The 22,123-nt window shown below is 39.8% G+C and overlaps 2 protein-coding genes and 1 non-coding gene across 9 annotated transcripts; all 3 read right to left on the bottom strand.

The window, feature by feature from the left end:
- Positions 1 to 2,689: 2,689 nt before the first annotated feature.
- On the bottom strand, positions 2,690 to 13,411 carry LOC147134556 (transportin-2-like). 2 transcript variants are annotated; one of them, XM_086055569.1, is made up of 25 exons: positions 13,318 to 13,411; positions 10,535 to 10,634; positions 10,206 to 10,281; positions 9,381 to 9,530; positions 9,090 to 9,196; positions 8,426 to 8,559; positions 7,891 to 7,972; positions 7,616 to 7,738; positions 7,256 to 7,374; positions 7,078 to 7,138; positions 6,776 to 6,947; positions 6,459 to 6,611; positions 6,153 to 6,378; positions 5,779 to 5,950; positions 5,579 to 5,665; positions 5,192 to 5,299; positions 4,954 to 5,112; positions 4,745 to 4,832; positions 4,567 to 4,665; positions 4,078 to 4,173; positions 3,915 to 3,990; positions 3,620 to 3,719; positions 3,437 to 3,511; positions 3,064 to 3,200; positions 2,690 to 2,842 (listed from the first exon to the last, which is right to left on the bottom strand). In XM_086055569.1, exons 2-24 carry the CDS (start codon positions 10,631 to 10,633, stop codon positions 3,093 to 3,095), a joined length of 2,670 nt encoding a protein of 889 aa, XP_085911695.1. In that variant the 5' UTR covers position 10,634; positions 13,318 to 13,411; the 3' UTR covers positions 2,690 to 2,842; positions 3,064 to 3,092. The 2 variants fall into 2 exon arrangements, with proteins under 2 accessions (XP_085911695.1, XP_085911694.1); XM_086055568.1 differs by having other exon boundaries at positions 13,252 to 13,350.
- LOC147134557 (small nucleolar RNA SNORD41) lies at positions 10,716 to 10,783 on the bottom strand. Its single transcript, XR_015090276.1, has one exon. It is a non-coding gene; the product is annotated as a small nucleolar RNA SNORD41 (small nucleolar RNA).
- A 592-nt stretch (positions 13,412 to 14,003) lies between the features above and the next one.
- On the bottom strand, positions 14,004 to 21,759 carry il12rb2l (interleukin 12 receptor, beta 2a, like). Of its 6 annotated transcripts, none has more exons than XM_086056498.1 (17): positions 21,648 to 21,737; positions 20,769 to 20,895; positions 20,449 to 20,523; positions 20,265 to 20,354; positions 19,386 to 19,539; positions 18,198 to 18,349; positions 17,953 to 18,095; positions 17,215 to 17,356; positions 17,029 to 17,105; positions 16,451 to 16,694; positions 15,970 to 16,170; positions 15,736 to 15,840; positions 15,528 to 15,662; positions 15,247 to 15,411; positions 15,078 to 15,147; positions 14,893 to 14,986; positions 14,004 to 14,813 (listed from the first exon to the last, which is right to left on the bottom strand). In XM_086056498.1, the coding sequence occupies exons 4-17, from the start codon at positions 20,326 to 20,328 to the stop codon at positions 14,481 to 14,483; spliced, it is 2,079 nt and encodes a 692-aa protein (XP_085912624.1). In that variant the 5' UTR covers positions 20,329 to 20,354; positions 20,449 to 20,523; positions 20,769 to 20,895; positions 21,648 to 21,737; the 3' UTR covers positions 14,004 to 14,480. The 6 variants fall into 6 exon arrangements, with proteins under 6 accessions (XP_085912624.1, XP_085912623.1, XP_085912620.1 ...); XM_086056497.1 differs by having other exon boundaries at positions 20,846 to 20,895; positions 21,648 to 21,728; XM_086056494.1 differs by lacking the exon at positions 20,769 to 20,895 and having other exon boundaries at positions 21,648 to 21,756.
- Positions 21,760 to 22,123: the final 364 nt, after the last annotated feature.

Here is a 22,123-nt window from a genome sequence, read left to right as displayed (position 1 = left end):
CACAAGAAGCACTGACCCATGATGCTGTTATTTCCAGAAATCTACTCTCTTTCTTTCATCGCGTTCTCTTGGCTACAATGCTTCCAGCAGTGTGTGTGGATGTTGAATTTTTGGGGGGTCCAAATTGCAGCCTCTATGAGCTCCAATGTCAGTGTCCAAACACGCAGCATCTCAGGTGTGCATGTATTTTTCTTTTTTAATCACATTAAACTTTGATTCTGAACTGCTCTCTAAGACGTACGCAGCAAAGTTGTGTGTTGCTATATAGCTTTTTTTGTAATGTTCGTATTTTTTTCCATAAAATTACTATAATACAGTAGTATTCCAAGTTACACCCAATTTTCCTCTAATTTGGCTCAATTTGAGAAACTAGCAAACTCGTCTGAACGAAACAGTAATGTAGACAGGAGACCCAACACTTCCCACAGAGGGGGCAAAAAAACTCAAATGTTTAACTTAAATAATTTTGAACACAGTGTAATAGAAAACTTTTATTTTCCCCTTTGATAAAATTAAAAAGGAGTACATCAGCAAACATCCCACCTGCACCACAGTTAAACAAAAAAGGGAGGTGAAACTCACCAGCCTTGATATCATATTTAAAGTTATGATTCAGTTGTCTTCCCTAAGGTATGCGCCAAGCCCAGACTCCTTCAGTCAACCACAACATCAAATTTGATGTAATTAAATGGTCCACTATAAAAATGAATACTTCTTTAAATGAAAAGAATAAAAAAAAAAACTTTTGAAGTCCAAAAAAAATTTGTGCACAGATCGCACAAAAAACAAAATAAATTAAAATACCACAAGCATGAAAATACAAAAAAAATAAAAATCTTCATGTATCACAATATGCAAAGACCACCTCTTGCCTCAATTCTTGCCTACCAAATAAACAAGTATTGCCATTAGTGAGCATCTTGAGTGTTTTAGCAGCTTTAAATGAGCCAATGCAATTGTGCTACACAAGTTCATACAAAAACATTTGATAAAAAGAAAAAAAAAAAGAAAAAAAGAAAAAACTAAATTCATAAAGCTAGCTAATACTCGGGGACACAATGTGATGGAGTTACATTTTCCTTTACCATAGTCATCTTATCAGAAGCTTGGTCTGATAACTGGCAGGCAAATGTTATTGGCAGTGGCCACACTAATTTTTCCCTCCCCGACTATGCCCGGCACATAACCTTAGGGTAGGGCTGGTGCAAAACAACATGTAAGCAATACTCGCGTACACACACCTTTATAGCGAAAACACCCACAGGCTAAAAGCCACACACACTTCCAATACAATCGTCCACTATGGACAATGGCTAGAAGACAAAGCTGGATAAAGATCTCTCTATCCAGCTATCCAGTGTCGGGTAGAACTATAACGTACACAGTGTCAACAGGTGGAATAACATGGCAGCTGTCAATTACTAGTTGGATCAAAAGCTGGAACAGTACCCCATTAGTCCAGCATGAAAAGTTATATTGCCATCAACAAAGCTCTTAAGCGAGATTCCCTCCAAAAAGGGACGTGTTATAAAATGTCTAAAAAGGAGTAACACTCAATTGGAAAGCATGCAAGGTTTCTGACATCTTTGTAATGACTGCCATTTACCTAAAGAAATGGATTGAGGGGAAAATAGTGTTTGCGCAAGGATACAGAGCTGCACCGAGATGTAAAATACTGAAATAGTCCCTCCTCTTCAATCTTTATTTTAGGACAAGCTAAATTATTATTACTATGTTACGAGGCCTCAAGTATTACCTATCATTTTATCATTTGCTTAAAATGACTAACAATCCAGACAGTCCTACAATCCCTTATCAGAAATACCCTCAAGATCACTACATAGTTTTAAATTCTATAATTCTTAAAAATGAGAAAAAAAAAAAAAAAAAAAAAAGTGCATTTATATCATTATGAACCTAGTTATTCTTGACGGCTTAACTCATTACGTCCGTTTTGAAAGTTCTTGAGAAATTAAGAAGCAGCAGAAGACTCCCTAACATGCCTACAGTATTTCAGCTCTTCTTTTAATACGTATAAATCTACCTATTATTGGTATTTACGCCACCTCTTTTGCACAATAAGGATGCCGACAAAGGTAAATGTGGGGGCGGGGGGGAACAAGCATCTTGGTTGCTACACATGATGGCAGCCTCCTTATGACTGTATATAACTCAGATATTCATTCAACATGCATCACTTTAGAGGCAATCAGATCATAACTCATAAATGTACAGATGACAAGAGGAAAAGACCCTAGAATACGCACACCAAAGGGTTTCTGCATTATTTCCTGTAAAAAGGTGCAAATATTTAAGCACATTTCCTGCATTATTACATAAAAGCATGTTTTGTTTAGCCTCTGGGAAAACCGAGAGGTGCCGTGTAATAGTAAAGTCACGCAAGCCCGTTTTAACACACTGATGTATGCGCGTCAATACACTGTGCATTGGGAGATTTGGGACTATGGCACCCTATGCTGGTTCTGATAATTCAGTTTAATGTACCTCTAAGACAACCCCTTCCCCTCATCACTATTTAGAAATAATCAAATTAAGGAGGGGGAGGTCAAAGCCACCGGCCAACTTGAATCCCTGTGGTGCTATTGGTGAAAGTCACTTTTGAGCATGTTGGATTTTGCGAGCCGTGAATTCCAAGAGGTATACATATATCCCTAAGTTTACCCTCCCACCTCCCACCCTCCCTCCCTCACGGAGACACAGGGCACAGGGAATGGGGGGGGGCCCTCTGCCATGTGAAGGCCCGTCGCATCCCTCCAGATCGTCCCTCCCTGCTATACTGGGCAGTGCAATGAGTCCCTTGGTAACCCCTCCCTGTGTTAACCTGAAGATGAGACAGAAGGGGAAAAAAAAACACTTAAGAATTTGAAACAGTTGCTGAACTGGCATTGGTAGCATAGATGTACAGCATGATGTCATAACATTCTGGATCAGGAAACATGGAACAAAATGTATCATTGCTTTTTCAATGAGCTGGGTGTGTCATCATCTCCAGAAAGGCACAGTTTAGACTTCTGAGTCCAAAAGAGAAACTGGCAAACATACCGAACAGGTCAGCATCCAGTGTGGACTTGTTAGACCCCGTAGCATGCTGACAGACGCTCCTTCAACAATGGCGGGAACTGCTCTGAAAACTGCTGCCAGTTCTCTTGACCGACCTGGTCCTTGAAGCCATGCAGGATCTGGGGTGAAGCAGAAGGGAATTGCTGTGTGGTTAATAAAGTCTGTCCCACACAAGTTTGCACTGAATGTCTATGACTAGCTCAAATGTTGAGATTTCCTTAAAAAATATTTTGGTCAGCTCTATCACACTTCTCAGATTAAAAAGTCATCCGCAGAGTGTGTCAGATTTCGAATGTCTGTGAATTGATCATCACAGTGTGACGAGACAACCCGTTAAACAATTGATGTCACTAACCTTATAAAACATGTCCCTCAGGTCCTCCTTTGGGTTGACCCAAGAGGCCACAGCATCACAAAAGAAAATGAAGTCCTGAACAGAAACAACTTGGTTAGTTTATCAAGGACACTGTCATATTCCCACGTGCATTTGAGACTCTACACCCTAAGAGTCAACTGTTCAGGGATGAAATCAGATCACCTGCACAACACCGGCTGGGTTCACGCCAATCATCACACAAATTCCACGGAAGGCTGAATCCTTCTCTTCGTTATCCCTGATATTCCTCAGCGATGTGCACCTGGCAAGACAAAAAGCGAAGTCACTTTAATTCAGTCTGGCAGGGTCCTCAAAATCATTGCAGCATCTCACTCAAACATGGTTGTGAACAACCACAGGGTAAAAGCTTTCAACCTTACTGTAGGAAATAAGTGGCAGATAAAAAAATAGATAAAACGAAAAAAAAAAAAAAAAACGACAGAAAGAAAAGACTCACCATGGCCTAATGAAATGTTGAAGCTGTGGCGCCACTTCCTGAGGACAGACATAACCCAGTCTGCCTATTGTAATGGCTGCACATAAATGACAAAAGTATTCAGAACATGATTGCTTGAAAAAAAAAAAAAAAAAAAAAGGTACTAAACGATTTATCTGCATACCTGTGTTTTCCAGCAGGGTCTTTGGTGTGTTGGGTCTATTGATGATCTCCACCAGGTGTGGCAAAACCACTCCAACGTAAAGCTGCATTTCTGCACCTACGGAAAGAAAGAGAAGGGAGGGGAAAAAAAAAAAAAAAAAAAATCAGCACCCTTTAGCTTACCTACCACTTTGTGCTAGGGAGGTTATTTATGAATTCCACTTAATGTACAATAGAAGTGCAGCAGAGGACAGACCGATCAAAGAGTAACAATGAGGGGAAAAGGGAAAAGCTGCTAATTCAATGCTGGTATCAACCCTAATAGCATTGCAGGTCATGAATATCTGGATCAGAAAATATAGGAACAAAATGTATCATTTTTTGTCAATGAGCTGGGATTTTCATCATGTTCAGATATTGAGACCTTGTTTTCAGCAAAGAGTCATTTTTAAATGAAAATACAGAGGGGTAAACATGGTGCTTGTCATCAACTTCTTCCTTATCCACTTACCCATTTGCATGGCAATTTCCCCAATGGCCCAGGTAGCGTTATTACACACCGAAATAAACTCTGGGTTCAGATTGAGTCCGAGGATGGGCATAAACTCAGCTGGCACAAGACACACAAAACAAATTGTTTTTAATACACCTACACTATTGCGGTGTTATGAGTTCTGAAAAACACTCACCGATGCAGGGCTTAACATGCAGGAAGCAGACCTTTGTTAAATCTCCCAAAAGAGCAAAGGAGCTTTGTCTCACTTCAGGCATAGTATCCTGCAACACAAATACCTCATTTGAGCTCTTCTAAAAGCAGCAGCAGGTTGATCCAATTAGAGGCATCATGATACAAACAGCATCAACACACATGACAAAAGAAGCAAACACTTGCCCGTACCTGCATGCACTGGAAAAGCAGTGTCATGATATTGGACCGGGCTACAAGTTGCTCCACATGACTTCCCAAACCCTCAGCCAGGCCACTGAGCAGATCTAGGGCCACAATCATGAAATCCTTGTCAGGAGCCTCATACTGGTCTGGGTGCTGGTTGTACATCTGCAAAGACCGCATCTCAGTATTATTTGTCTGAGATAAACAAGCACACCCCAAAAAAGAAGCACATTTGACCTCTCACCATAGCCTGCGCTAAGGTCTTCTGGACAAGTGTGACACAGCGCTGGTAGACGGGTTCACAGTAAGGCAGGAACCCACTCTGCAGGGCGGTGGCCACTGAAGACAAACACTAAGAAAAAGAATGGAAAGGGCATGCTGCTGTGTTGGTTAAATCCCAATGGCGGAGAGAAACATTTTTACAGGAGACACTGTGCAGTAGTTGCTCCTTTGAAATACATTTCACGTTCCATGTTGAAATAAAAAAAAATAATGATTGTGACAAATGTGTAAAATAGGGCTGCCGCAAACTATTATTTTGCTCGTCGACTAATCACTAAGAGTAGTCGCGATTAGTCGACTAATCATGGCAGCCCTAGTGTAAAATGATATTGGGTTTATTAATATTTACCTCCAAAAGAGGAAAAAGGTCCTTGTCCTCATCCTTGAGCTCATTCCACTTTGCAATAAGAGGGGGCATCAGCTTTTGAATGTACTCCTGAGAAAAAACATGAAACATTGAAATGAAAATGGCTGCGTGATGACATAGGTACCAAAAACGAAATAAAATCTTGGATAGTGAACCCAAACCTGATGACGATAAGTACTTACGGGCTGATTAAGGTGGTGGCCCACCGAGTCTGCAAGAGTTCCGATGGCATCGTAGAGGATGAGGAGATTCTTGTGCTGGTACTTTCCAAAGGCAAAGACCAGCGTGTCCAAAATGAAGCTTAAATATGGTACAAGCTCTGTGCATGCCTCCTCTTCTAAGGTGGCAAATGCGCTATGGTGAAAACAAAGATGGAGGACAACAACAACATGACTAATCTAATCTATGGCACATAAATGACTCTACCAGTCAACAAATGATTTGATAAAAATGATGTGGATCAGAACAAAATATGGGAACAACATGTATCATTGTTATTCAATGAGCTGGGTGGGTCATCATTTCCACTCAATGAAGAGAAGCTAGAGGTGCACACCTGCAGGCAGCTTCTTGAACCCTCTTGTTGGCGTCGAGGATGCACTTAAGAAGCTCTGTCATGAGGGGCTTGAGGTAGGAGTCGGGGGGCTGGGACACGACCCAATGTGCGTAACGACTAAGGGTCCAGCAGGCAATGGAGCGCACCAGGGCCTTCTTGTCACTTAGACACTGGATAAGGTGCGGGATGAGCTCTGGCAGGTAGGGAACCATGCCCTGCATGCAACCTGGGGGCACAAACAACATTTGCATGTTGAATGCGTTTTGCTTTGAAGATCACTGGCATTCAAAGATCGCCGGATCTCACCCTCGGCAATGGCGCCTAAGACAAGGATGCCAGATTCCTTGACGACCCAGTCGGGATGGAAGAGCAAGCCTTTCAGCAGTGGCAGCAGGTGGGGCAGCAGCTCATCTCGAAAGACGTTGGCAAGCACGTCCAGTGCTGCTGCTGAACACTTTCCTGTGCATCGAAATCAGTTCCTCAAATGTAATCATTCTTTTCAGCCGAACATTCAATTAATTCGAAAGCATAGCTAATTCAACATTCCAAAACGGACTCAATTTATTACAGTCACTCATTGTAGGCGCATTCTTTGTTTGCCTCCGAACAGTATTTCTACTCACGCAAGTTCCAGTCGGACAGCGTGTCGTCATCATCGTCGTCATCGTCTTCAATGTCCTCACTGTCCCCTCCCTCTAAACCTTCATGCTGCAAGGTGACAGTACGCGACTTGTGGAAACGGGGCTTGATGTCCTGATCGCTGTCTGGCACAGCCTCGTCTTCCTCCACATCTCCCTGATCAACACATACATGCAATTGCAGACATCTTCCCAATCAGCCTTTGGGTTCAATTATATCAACTGCTTCGACAATTTACATTACAAATAACTGCCCAGCATTTTAACACAATAGGAAAACAACCCACCTTCAACAGTATGATATCTATCTCTGAATACTTCATCCCATTTACCAGGATAGGAGTCAATCTATTTGAAAACAACGTAGGGGAGATAAAAACAAAAACAAAAACACTCATAAGTTGAGAAATCTAGTGGTCCTTTTTCGACAACTGCGGATAGTTACAATCCCTGTTAGCTACTCACTGCACCAGGTGTCCTGACAGCATATCCTTGCAGATGGGCTGCTCTGCTAGAGTCAACCAAAACTCGCAGGCTTCCAGAGCGACATTCTCATCTGGGTCCTGTGTGCGCTGCAGCATGTACTGCAGGAGGAGAGACACGTTGGGGACTAATCACACCACATCGTAAACAAGGCGTCTGCCACAGAGCTGCAGCAAATCTGGATCAGAAGTTTAGGAACTTAAAGTATCATTGTGAATCAATGAGCTGGGTGTGTCATCATGTCCAGGTGAGATACAAATAATTCTTGAGTTGAATGTGGAAAAATTAGTTGGCCATCCACATCCAAACCGATCATTTTTGACTGAGCGGTGATTCCCTTACCTGGATGATGCTGTGCATGTGGGGGATGAGCCGATCGATGCGGACCTCCAGAAGCATGACCAGAGCTCGGCAAACATTCTTTCGGACTTCGGAGTCCTCGTCTGCTGCCAGCGCAAAGAGGCTCTAAAGGGGCGAAATACTACATTTGAGGAGGGGGGCAAAACGTGAAAAGCAGGCTATCGGCGACAGCAGGTGGGGAAACCAACATCTTGTTTTACCCCCCCCCCCAAAAAAAAACAACTAGCTGTGGTTTACTTCAGCATCCAAACACCAACCTCTATGAAGGTGTCGATGTTGTTCATTAGTGCCTGTGCTCTGCCAATGATGAACTGGTTCACACAGGCTATGGCATGGGACCTGCATGGACCACAGAATGAATCAGAATGAAGTGTATACATAAAGCATATACAGTGAGTCCATAACTACCGGGTTTTTCTGACCGTAAGCGGTGCGCCCTATCTATGATTACATTTCGTCATTTCAGTTTGTTGTATTTAATTCAAATTCCTCCCCATTACAGTGCACAAAAATAATGCACCTTTTAACACTGTGCATCTCGTGATTTTTTAAAAAAATGTAGTTACTTTTTAATAGACCCGTTCATTGATATTGTGCCTATTAATACGGCGCGTAAAATACGGTACTCGGAAAGAAGATAACTTCCTAAAATTGTTACAATAACCTGTGAAAACAACAGCATTGAATTTAATCTTCCTTTCTACTTGAGGTAAAGCAAAGAAAAATAAACCCTTTTCTGGCATGCATTAAGCAGGCATCAGTCAATAGAGGGAATCTACTCCTGTCCTGTACCTAATTTTTGGATTGCAGTGCTTGAAGAATTGAAGGAATTTGGGTATCATGATATTAAGCGGTCTGCTCAAAGCATCGCTGTCCAGCAGCTCTGACGAGTCCTCGCAGATCTTCTGCAGTGCTCCAAACGAGCCCTGAGACACGGACACACACAGAGAGGCTGTCAAATCAAACGCAAACATACAGGGACACAGAGGAGAGAACGAGGTTGCGTGAGAACATAACATGGTACAGCAGCAAAAAAACCTAATGTGCAAACATCAAGACATTATTCTCTCGTCAGAGTTTCAGGCAATCTTACAGTAGAACTTCAAAATTCAAAAGCCCTAAAAGGGATGAAGAACACCGCATGAAAGTTACTGGTAAAATCCAAGGTTGTAAAATACAGTGTTTAGCTTATTTTCATTTTGACAGTTGTCTTACATGAGCCGTACTGCGTTCACAAAACCGTGTTTTGCTCACTTAAAAACTATCAAAGAGTGTGTAGCTGTTCATTAAAAAAAGATTTACTAACAGGTTCGCATTGGAAAAAAATATTTCCATTTCCACAGTTTCCTATATTTGCTTTTTATTGAAACACAAATCGAGCCACTGATTTGATTTGAACTCAACAGCTTAAAATAAAACGTTTTCTTAAGTGACCAACAGTAAGAATGTGATGTACCTCGCATGTATTGTAGTCCTCCGAGTTGAGCAGGTTACAGAGCTGAGGCAGGAGCTCAGGCCAGGACTGCAGCTCTCCCTTGGAGGATATAGTCGTAATCAGGATGCCTACAAAAAGACACGGGACTTTAGTCAGAGGTGGAAGGATGCGTCCATTCATGGTGGGTTGGCAGCATCGCTGGATCAGACAGTATGAATACAAACACCTTCATAGGCAGTCAGATGATTATATGCATCACCTCCAAAGGCACAAGTTGTCAAAGTGTGATTACTTGAGGGGATCGACACTCACCAATGGTGGCACGGATGAGGGGCGAGGGGTCGCCAATGTTGTTGACGCATTCCTGCTTGATGAAGTCGGCCACAGTTGGCGGGAAGTTCTGGTAATGGGCCTTAACGTTGTTCTTCAGTATCAGACCGCTGAGAGAGCGAGTCGGCTCGTCTGTAAAGTATAAGCAACGGCTAAAGATTTGGGACACAACATGAATGCATATGTACAAAGACTGGGCAAGTAATCGATTAATTCGAGTTTGTCGGGGCAAACATTTTCAAAGCATGTCCCCATGAGCATGCATCGCTTACACTAATACAGCCGCGAACAGAGAGGGGAGCTCATTTGCAAAAACAGTTTTACCGACTTGATTTATTTGATAGTGATTCGCTTACTATATTCATTGACTTTTACAACTGCTTTAACCACTTCTCAAAAAAATGACTAGTGATTTAATTTACGGCTAAGACATGTATCTTGAATAAAATACACAGGTGGGTGACGATGCTTCATTACATCATTAATTCGATTACTGACAGTATAAGGTAAGCATGATTTACCATCGTCCCATTGCAAGGTACCAGATTGGGGTGGTCAGTTGTCGCCTTCAAAATTATTTTATGGGGAAGCTGCAAAAAACCTTATCGCAATCATGAAAGAAAGGCGTATATTTTGTTTTGTGAGTGGAAAAGTGTCAATAGCAAGTGAAGCCAAGCTGGTACTTTGCAGTGGAAAACTGGTGCCGTTGACTTTCATTTCCAGGTTAAAAATCAAAATCCTACGAACCACAGGACACCACTGTAGCAGCGATACAAAAAAGGAGAACATTCACAACCGTATGCTTACCTTCAGTTTTAAGTCTCGTAAGGACAAATATGAGATAGTTGTTGAAGTCAGGGAACTGGTTCAGTTGTTCAAGTTTCTACATTAGTGGTTAAGGATAATGTCACCCTGAGCAACATCAAACAAAAATATTTTATAATTTATTAATTAATTAATTACATGCTCCAAATTGAGTTCTCCATCACCTGATGCAGACAATATTTACCAACAGAATTTCCAACAAACAAAGACAAAGTGATCAATCAACTGGCGTGTTATGTGAGTGGAACAATTTTTTTCTCTAAACATTAAGCAGTTTCTACTTAAAGAGTCATGTGACAAAGTCTGGATACTTGTTGGACGGCTCTCTGTGTTGCTGTGTCGGGTGATTGCGAGTCCTTAAGCAGCTGGAGGACCTGCTGGAGTCCCTGCTCATCTGGCTGCCACTCCATCCTGTGCACATGCATTCATTAATGTGGTGTCCTAAAATACTTGTAATAATACATAGTGGAGGGCGCAGTGAACAAGTAATCTTGGGATCAGACAGTATGAATACAAAGACCATCAGTGAGAGTCAGTTGTACATGATGCATCATCTCCCCAAAAAATAAAGTGAAAAGTAGCGAGAAATAATGAAGTACAAATACTTCGTTATTGTTTTCAAATAAATGGCATTATTGCCACAGGGAGATTAAAAGATTAACAGTGACTTTTTTCTCGTTGACAAATTCACAAGATTGTTTGTCTGTGCACAAGACAAAGTTCCTGAGTCGTTTCAATTTAGGAACTCATTGAATAGTTTGTTCAAGTGAAGCCTGCATGTGACTATTTTTTCTACATTGATTATATTCTGAACCATGCAATGTTTAGGTGGAATGTTATTTATTTGACTTTTTGCATAATTAAGTCTTTTGAGACTGCTGATCATTTTGATCTGTTGAAAACTGTATTACTAAAAGCTGGTAAATTTACATTTTTCTGTTATCTTTGTGACTGAGTAATTGTTGTATTGTGCCAGCAACGGTTTTGTATTTCTTCATACTTTTGAAAATATATATACATTTTTGTAAAAATTACGGCAATAATATGGCTGTTTTTTCCCCCCAGATAATATTGCATAGTAGCAGTCACCATAAATAAATGGAAAAATATCCAGATATTGCATGTGATCAGAATCGTATCGGCTGATCTCACCCGTGCATGATCGGCATCGGTGTCATAAAACCTGATCGGAACAACCCTAGTTTCAATGATTATTTCATTATTTGCATCTTTATACTGTATTATTCAAGCCTTTAAGAAAATATTACTTTGGTGTGGTTACTGTTTTGCAGTATACAATCTCACAAAATGTTTTTATATTTGACATTTTCAGGCTGTATATCTTGTTCCTTATAGATGGATATAGCCGGACACAAAAAAAGACCGTTTGCGCAGCACACTAAAAGGCTCAATGATTGCTCAATTTAAGTGGCTAAAACTCAAAATGCTGTATACTAAATATTAGAAATGCAAGAACGCGTTGATTTCATTGCATTTATTCATCAAGCTTTCACTGGGCCAATTTGAGCCGGCATGTTAGTCCATTAACCTCAGCAGATATTACTACAACTACAAAATTGTGATTGAGGCCTTGATTGAGATCTTAAGAGTCTATGGCGAGAAAAAGGGAACAGCAGCAAAACTAATGAAAGTTAACCAGAGAGCATGAAAAACGATGGCAACAGATTAGAGAAGCAAAACGCACCCCATTCAAGACCTTATTTAAAAAAAATGTTTGTTGTGTCAGCTACAACAATGATACATGGTAAATACCAGCATTAGAAAAACATCATCTTCTGGTATTCAAAAAGTCTGCCGAATAAAAAAAAAAAACATACAGCTAAATTGTTTTTTCACTTATTATTCAATTTAGCAATTTTGTACGTCTCAGTTCACCAGTTTAGCAAAGTAACAGAACGCTGTTTGATAGCATAAATGTGAGCCAATGCTAGCTACCTTTTCATTATGCAACATGGGTCCTTTCCTAAAACAAGCATGTTGCAAGTTAATGAGAAACAATTGCATGCAGAGAAGCTTGTTTTTGTGGTGCCAAGTCACCAGAACGGATAGTGCATGCAATTGACGGTCAAAATCAATTTTTATTTTTGTTCTGTACTTAGGTACATTTTAGAGTCTGTACTTTCCTTACTTTTACTTATGTGCATGAGTTGAATCAGCACTTCTGATAACATGTATCTGTACTTCTGCTTATGTACAGAATTTGATTTCTTTGCCACCTCTGCTTATATTTACGGCTATAAACCCCCTTTGGGAAGAGGCTAGCGGCCCGAACAGAGCACATTAAACAACACGGGCGGTTAAAATCTACGACCGGTCTTAATCCTTCAAATTAATCCTACCCCAACCCCCCACACCACCCGCTCAATCATTGAAGTACATTTAATCTCAGAATGTATTTACGTATAAACAAATTTAGAACACTTGCAGTGTAGTACGCGTGGATTTGGGGCTCAAAGCCTTGCCCGGTGGACCCGCGTTCTGATGATTTGGCTAAGAAACGGTGAGGCTAAAAGTCAGCTAACTTTAGCAACGTAGCACGATCGTCGTGTCCAGTTCTTACTGTTACCAACAAATATTAGCCACATAAATGGAACGGCGCCTTCAATCAACTCAAACGATAACAACTATAAACTATTACGTCGATTATTTGTTCGGCTTCACATTAGGTACTTAAACACAAATAGGATTCTGCTAACGAAATCGCCCGTCGAGCTCCGGCCTGGTCGAATGGAAAGTTTCAAGGCATCGTGTTCACATGTGACGGGCACGAATAAAACGCAATTACAACACGAAGCCGAACAAGGAAGCCCAACCCAATTATGGTTAGCATGTCAACAACTTGAATCGGACTAACAATGGCAGTCAAAGTGGTGATGTCAGCTAATAATAGTTGCAAACTTGTTGAACACGTTGCGCAAGGTGGTGCTAGTGCTAATGCTAATGCTACTACACGAGCTAATGCTTAAAAACGAAAACTTTAGCCAAAATGAATGCACGCTTTACATACCGAGGCAACATAGCCATCGTAACATTTTAAAAATTTGGAGTTCAAACCTTACGTAATAGTACGTACAATATTGACTTTTCGTTGATTTATTAATGCTTGGCCGCTCTTCCACCGTCCCTCGTAGCGGTTCTTGTTCAAATGAGCACGCTGACTGAAACTGACTCTTGGCGGCTTCCGTTCTGGCAATTTCATCATATCGCGAGATTAACAAACTACAATTAGCTAGCAATGTTCATGTTGTATATAAATCGTTCTAGTATTAATAAAAGGCACATCGGTTGGTATCCAATTCTGGGTTTTAAATGTACCGTCATTACTGACACTAGGGATTATTACAGTCTGGCGGGACTGGTTCAATGGTGACTACCACCTCAAAAAATACTTTGATATTCATGTGCAAGTACTGTACCATGGAACATGGAAATACACAAACGTTGCATAGGTGGTAGGCCTAAATGTTAATCAAAACAACAACAAAAAAGGCCAAAACGTTATTAATGTAAGCCATTTTAACTTTAAGCAGATTGAACATTAACTGTTAATCTAAATAGGATGAAAACAATTAATAAATAGAATTGTATTGTACATTGAAGGTAAATAAAGTTGTATCTTTTAATTGTACCCTAAAGTTAATAACTGATCTGTACTTTAAAAATGTCCTGTATGTGAAAAGTAAAAAAATAAAACTTTGATAATCACTGTACTTTCTACATATGCACTGTATCTTATAATTAAAGAAAAGACTGCAGCTATTGCTTCAAAAATGTTTATTTCATCAACAGCTACACACTTTTGGAATGACAATTTATATAAGAAAATATATAAAGTGCAATATACAGTAAAAAATGTATATTTAAAAAAACTCTGGATCACGTGGCCTGTCCAGCAAAATACATTGATAAACTCTTTGAATGTGCTTTCAGTCATGTGTATCTACTTAATACCACATTCTTATTTGAATGCATTAACAGTGGAGTGAAAAATCTTGGAAACAAGTCATACAAAAATACTACGATACTATATATTTGTCTGTATACAACATGATGTTAACATCAACCACAAATGGCTCCTTACAATCATTATTGCCACTACAATATCCATAATTGTTACGATAAAGGCTCCTGCAATCTTCTCATCTTCAATAATTTCATCAAACTAAAATGTCAAGTTTCAACAGTTTTGTCCAAACTCATCACTCACCCACAGTGTATTAATGTAAATACACTGTATCAAGAATTCAGTATTTCCACCGCAGTTGGCATGAAGTGCTGTTCATAACCTGATGTGTCTTGTTCTTCCTCTGATAAACTCCAACCATCAGCCCGGCCGGACACTCCGCTCACATCCTTTTCCTCCTCAGAGTCAATCATTTTGCTGTACTCGTCTCTGCCATATCTATGTGTCCTCCTACATCCCTGTGAGGAAGCTGCTGGTCTTGTTTGGTCTTCGGGGAGCCCGCTTTGTTCCCATCCAGGACGCTGGATTTCCACAACCTCTAATGTGGACATGGTGGGATGTGGTTCATGGATGGGGACACAGATCCAAGCCAAGGGCTCATTCATCTACAGTGATATCCCACAAATAAGTAAGACATAAAAGGTTGATACCACACAGCCTTTACTGTAATACAAATAAACTCACCTGAAACTTCATCATTTCGAAGATGGTGCTATTGTATGGATCTGGTACCTTCTCATTTATACATGGACATGTCGTGCTTGTTCCTTTAAGAAAACTGACATACAAGCATTTTGTGTTAGTGATGTTGAAACAGCAAAATCCGTGAGTATTATCTAGTCTATATCAGATCAAATGTATTATCTCACCTGTATAAAACAAAAACACCAAATGTTATGACTGGGAGACAGAATGGGAGCAGGAGTGCAAATATGTGTGCTGAGAAATACAAATAATGAGAGGAATGGCATCAAAAACTGACATGTCATATAGGAGAAATCGCTTTTTATCAGAAGACTGAGAAAACAGTAAGTGTACATTTTGATTGTAACAGTTGCTTTGTGACGAAACTGGTAGTGACATTGGCTCCTGGCCCAGCTTCAGTCACAGCCTTGATCCACACTTTATATTCCTGATCTGGACTGAGATTTAGCAGCTCAAATGTCTTATTTTCATCCTGAGGGAAGGTGCTCACTTTGTGCACTGTTGTAGGGGAGATATATTGATTAGAATTTCAAGTTATTATTTCAGTTATCATTGTAGGGTTTTAAGGAGTTTCTTTGGTAAATCAACCGAGTGTGTTTATTTTTGCAGTTTACCCATTTGTTCATGAACACCTATTTCATAATACAGGATCAGCCCGTTCTGCATGGTCAGGAGCACAGGCTGCCAAAACAGCGTTGCATGTGTCGCAGCAAGAGAAATGACTTTAAATGAACGCACTTTGTCGGGAACTGAAAAGAGCAAAAAGACATTATTGATCGCAAATATTTTTGGGAAAGAATAACTGAATATATGGATACCTACTTCCGTGACAAGAATAACCAATGACAGATGAAATATGAAGACTTTCTTGATTGCTTGTAACAGCAAACAGCGACACTTGGTAGGGTCTGTACTTTTCAAAATGACCTGTAAGGGAAAACGCACCCAAAAATGAAACGGCGTTATGAAGAAAAAAAAAAATCACATGACTATGTATCAATTCAACTTAATTACCAATGAAATTACGTATTGTAAAACTACCCAAATAAAACCAACCTATAAATGTAACTGTAGTGCAACTTTTATTGACTCTGATCCAGTCAAATCCTTTCCCCAGAAGACTTCCTGCTTGTTTATATTGCACCACATATTCCTTGAATGATTTAGCGTCGGGGAGCTGAGAGGGCAGATCCCACGAGACGGTGAGGTTCGCCATATTCATACTGACATCAATGGGACGCTCACTTCTCACTTGACCTAAATCATCAGAGCAAAGCATTAGCTACAGTATTTCAACCAGGCCATAGCACCTACTGTATGTCATGACTGCATAATCAAACATTAGAGAAGGAAGCACATTTATTCAACTCAACTAAAGCACTTTAAGACAACTACACTGTATACAAAGTCCTGTACATGGAGCAGTTTGGGAGAGTACCGCAATTTTGTCAAATTTGTCCTATCAAAGTGATGTATTTTTCCACTTTCACTACTGCTCCTAATCGAGAAATGTTATGACAATCTGGACAATTGATACCTGGCGTTGGAATTGTGAGGTACGAGGGCTCTGTAGCACCATGGGCGTTGTAGGCTGATATACTGGCTGATGTCACATTCTTGAAAGAGGAGTTGAGATACATGTAGCACTGCAGCTCATCGCACACCAACCGGCCCCTCGGCTCAGCTATGGAAATGTTCAGTAGTACAGTCGTGCCGTGTTTAGAGAACAGCCAAACTTCATACCCCAGAATGTGGCCACGAGCCTGAGAGAGAGGAAGCTTCTGGAGGGGAACAAAGGGGCAAACAGAAGTTAATTATGGCATGACTCAAGACAGTTGGACTTGAGAGGTTCTCTGCGTGAGATGACTGTAATTCCTTAATTATTATTATTGCCATCTTTTTGTGAAATAAATTAAAGCTACAAGGCTAAACTTCAATGACTTCATTGTTTTGTCTTTCACATGCATTGTGGTGGTAGGCAAAACGGTCATTGTCCAAATACGTACTACTAAATCTGATTGTTTTTGATTAGTCTGGTAAAGCTTATACTATTAACACATCCCCAGGCCATAACTATTATTACAAATATAAAATAAAAAATTGTATGTTGTCTACCTTCCAGGTCATAGCACAATCAATATTAGTGGCAGGCATGCCACAATCCTTCCATATATCCATCTGTCCAATGGGGGCTGAAAAAAAAGAAGTTGCAATCCAAACATTAATCTATTGACATTTTTCAATAAGTGTTCATCCTCACTTTTAACTTATTTCTAAATCGCCCCTTAAGAGTAGGCTTACCGTTTTCAGAACTTATTCTGTGGGTTGCACTCCAGTCACTCACCAAGCCTGTGGCACAGGAACAGCGAATCTGAAATTCATAGACTATACCAGCCTGGATCGGACCACTGAATTCGTAGCTGGCTTGTGCTCCAATTTCATCCTAAACCAAAAAGTAAGACACACTGAGTGAGAACAAGTCAGCTTTACAGGTTCTCATCAGCAGATATCAGGCGCAATTGCAACATGCAGTTAGCTGGCTAGCTATGCCTGAACCATGAAAATTTTCCCTTTGGATAGTCCACTGACGTGGCCGCTTTAGAGCGCCTCATTGTCAGCTGTCATACAAAGTAACAAAGAGAAAGACGAAATAGCAAGAAGGCTGATTTTTTTTCAATCATTTTCTATAAGTCCGACTTTAAGTCCTCTGGCACTTCTCACACTGATAATGTGTGTATAAAACCAGACAGTTCTCATGAACTAGTGAAGCTTTGTTACAGCACTTTTACTTGTATAATCGGTTCCACAATCTCAAATATTGTGTGAAATGGACTGAATTCGGGGTGCAACTAATGATTGTTTTAATTGATGAAACTGTCAATCGATGAATCAGATTTGTAATTTTAATTAATTGTTTTAATTCCCATTCCTTTATTCAAAATTAACATCAAATTGACAGAGTAGAAAATGCACAAACAAATTAAGTTATTCAGTCCCTAGTTTGGTCCGTAACATGTCAGAAAATTGGCAATAATGTACCTCATGCCAGAGTTTTTCTCCTTCGGTCCGAAATCGAAAATCACACGATCCCAAAGAGAGGTGCGCCTCATTACAGATGGAACTCCAGGATATTTCCAAAGGATCTTGGGGGCTCCATGAAATGACAGGGGGCGATGGCTTCACTAAAGGCAGAGATAAGGCAGAAATATGTCAACTTAAATTAAATAGTGTAATTATTCATTCTCATGTTTGTATACTGTACATGAGTATTTTCCAGGACTCACTGAGGTCTCCTGTGTCGAATACATCCACTTGGGATTTGGCAGAACCGTGTTTGCTCTCAGCCTGTACCCAAACACGAAGTTCACTGTTCATGGAAAAGTTTGCACGGCCGATAAACCCACTCAAACTGGTTCCAGTATCCACCCGGCCCTCTCTGGACAGGAAGGGAGAAGAGATCTGGTAACTCCAGTAGATGATGTTCACTTACCAGAGGTGGGTAGTAACAAGCAACATTTACTCAGTGACTGATATTTAAGAAACGTTTTCGATACATTGTACTTGTCAGAGTAGGAGTATGTTTAATACAACATACTTTGTACTTTTACTTGAGTATTCTTGATCAGAAGACTCTTTTTTTACTCTACATTGAGCTACATCTTATTCACTACTTGTATATTTTATCTATACGCTTGCTTGCTTGCTAGTTTGCACAATCAATTCTGTTTCATCAGTGAAATTTGGTGCACATGATTATGTTGAACAAATCCAACATAATTACTAGATACATTGGACTTCATTTGACCCATCATTTGACAAAGTCTCCAAGCTGCGGCCTCAAACTGAGAGTGACTGATTTGCAAGGCAGAAGTCTATATTTACCTTACAGATATGCCCCAGCTCACCCGAGACCAGAGTGAGGGGAAAATGGGTGAATGGAATATCAAAAACAGTTATGTCATGTGATGTTATCTGCGCCTGCCTAAAAATGTCCACATTTCAGCCTACAAGAACACCACTTCAAACTTCAGAAAACACACTGTTGTTTTCTATGAAATCTCTGCCTGGTGAGCCTATTGTGTAAGTTGATTTAAGACAATTTCTTGTGGCTGAATTTTCTAAGCACACCCTAGATTCTAGTGAGGATAAGCGGTTCAGATGATGTATGGATGGATAGATGGATTTCAGTTATTATTGTTTTGGTTGAATTGATATTATTGGGCAATATCTGATGTTCCACATTATTATTACTATTTTGTTTATTTAACATTCATGGTCCACTTAAAAAAAACAATACAACAGAAATTGTTCAGTTATTTTCACTGAGTACTTCCTGTAGTTTGAGTAATTATGTGGAGAACTACATTTTACTTAGCTTGAGTCATAGTTTTTACAGTTCTCTTACATAAGTACAATTTTTGACTACTCTTCCCATCTCTGTCATCTACTGATCAGCATCATGTTTCTCTTACATGCTGTCTGCTGTTTCCCAGTGTAGACTGTAGTTTGTGGGGATCCGAGGATCAAATTTGTGATTCCAACTACAGTGAATATCAACCCTGCAGCTGTCATCACATGGAATGTGGCACTCAGGTTTGGAAGGGGGTTCTGGAGGACCTAAAGAACCTAAAAGAGTACATTTAAAAAAAAAAGAAAAAAAAACACGCTATTTTTAAACGTGTGGCCATTTGTAGGGCGAAGAACAATATTTGGTAACGGACATCTGAATCAAAACAGATCTCACAAGCCTCATTAGGTATGTTTGATGATCCTCAACATAAAAGTGGGAAAACTATGCCAATAATGTATTCATTTGAGAAGAGTGCAACTTTTCAAGGCACTGTATTTACTAGTCACCACAAATACGAGGGGGGTGGGGGCAGGTGGTGAGGAGCTGGGGAAACCCACTCATAATCTGGTCTGCATTCGTAGGGTTGTAAAGGGTAACAGCGTTGATCAAATTTGAGTTTAATTTAATTTTACTTTAAATATAAAGCATAACGTCCGAGTTTCCATGAAATAACGGCATCGGTGTGCGAGCGTCTCATTTCTACAAATTTGTGCCGCCATCCTCCTCTGTTGTTTTCCTCGGCTCCTCAATGGAATTTCTGGTGGGAGGAGCTAACATGTAAACACAGGAGCGAGAAGTTTGCAAATAAAGAAATGAGATTTACCCAATAAGATGTTCAATGTCGCAATGCAACACAACATAGATCTCAGCCGAGCACTAACAGGAAATGAGCAGACTGCACACTTTGTTCACAGCACGTGTGTCAATACAAGCTGCAATATAAAACCAGCATCCTAGCATGATTCAGTGTGCAAATGAAATACGACACTAAAGAGCTTACCTGCAGCAGCAAAAGAAATTGGCATGTTGACTGTTAAGATCAGGAGAAACCATCCAGGGGCCATTACATGTGGACCAAGCCCTCTTGAGCCTGTAAAAGTAAACACATAGATATTGTGTTGTTACCAATAAAATCAAAATTAAATTTTTGTGAATTTGTGAATAGAGCCACATATCTTACTTACAAAGACTGTGTTTTTTGTGTCAAAAGTATGTATTATGTCAACCAGATGTCCAGAGGTTCCATTGACTTCTCAGGCCTTGGGGAGAAAATGTGCATGGTGGCAGCGTATTATTTGTGTTTGAATATATTTTCCAAGAATGCAAATACATGCAAAACAATAATGGTTTGAGTGATGTACGGGCCTGCTTGTAATTCAGTCCACAATACTGGGAATCCATGAAGTGTCTTTTCAAGTTAATTAATTTATTACAAAAGCAAATAAATACACAAATCTATAGATATTGTGACAAAATGAGGAGTAGATATTGATTTATTTTTTACCTCAATTTATTACACCGCTATATGGGCACCATTAGTTAGTTGCATGACAAACATCAAGACGGTAACTGATTTCTTGCCTTGCAACCATCGGTGATCCTTTGCTTCAGATCCTTTATGTCCCATATCACTGTTTGATGCAAGAGGTCTTTATTAATGTAATCCCATAGAAAGAAGTTCAGGGGAGTTATATCAGATGAATTAAGCGGTTGGGGAATTGGGCCATTTCCAATCCACATTCAGGACTTTTTTGATGTGGAAAAAATCAGTTGAACATATGTCATCATATTTTGTTTATTGTAAGAGACTTGCAGAAAACCCTATATAGCAATTGGTTAACCGCACTGCTACACAGCTCAACGTAGGAAGGATGTGACAGTTGTAGCATTAAGGTGTATGTATGTTGTTATCCATTTTTAATATTCAAACATACTCAATTCACACGAATGTTTTTAATTAAATGTATTAAATTTAAATATAATTAAATGTATATACTAGGCTTTACTAATTTCCTTTTTAACAGTTTGATTGGTTTAGTTCCAGTTCTTCTTTTATGCAAGTGGCGACTGTCGACCACATTGGCGACTCACGAAAACGAAACGGATTTTATCGCAGGCGCAAAAAAAACCCTAAGTAAATATAAGTACAATATGTTTTTCATATATATATATGAAAATGTACGTACGACTACAGTACGTACGACGAAATGGTAATGTTTAAGTGTGCTATTGCCCTAATGACATTCCGTATTTCAGATTACCGTAGCCGTGAATGAAAACAAAAGAAACATAACTTCCTGGGGCGAGACATTCTACTTTGGAAGCTACTGTCTAACAACAGGACACACGTTATTAATAGATGTTAAATACAGTAGCTGCGTACCTCATCTCCAGTGAGTCTCCCAATGTGCGTGATCTCACCTTGCGTCACGTTTGATGTCTGAAATTTTAACCTGAATGCATCCGAACCCCCCCCACCCCCTTCTTTTCCGCAGATCCGATGACGCAACCACCACGTGATATACGCGGAAATAATACGATTTCCGATAGGAACAACAACTTCAAATACCAACAATGCCATCACTTGTTATAGATGAGGTTCATTTTGTTGATAAAATATGAACTAATAAATTCGTACGAAGTAGCCTTACATCAAAAAATATTTCCATTGCCCATAAAAAGAAATAATATGTGAAAAGAATACACTCAAGAGTTGAAAGCTAGAATTAGAATAAAGTATCTTACTCTACCCATATCACCAAAAGCAAAAGAAACGTATTTTAAGGTGATGAACAATATTTATCCATGTGGTGACTTCTTGAAACAGAGATTTAATGTGGAACAAACTTGTTGTGTGCT

The sequence above is a fragment of the Filicampus tigris genome, chromosome 16 (assembly GCF_054856515.1).
Source record: "Filicampus tigris isolate MCC_2025a chromosome 16, RoL_Ftig_1.0, whole genome shotgun sequence".
Classification (NCBI taxonomy): domain Eukaryota; kingdom Metazoa; phylum Chordata; class Actinopteri; order Syngnathiformes; family Syngnathidae; genus Filicampus; species Filicampus tigris.
The sequence above is the reverse complement of the archived record's forward strand: the minus strand, read 5'-3'. Positions and strand labels throughout refer to the sequence as shown.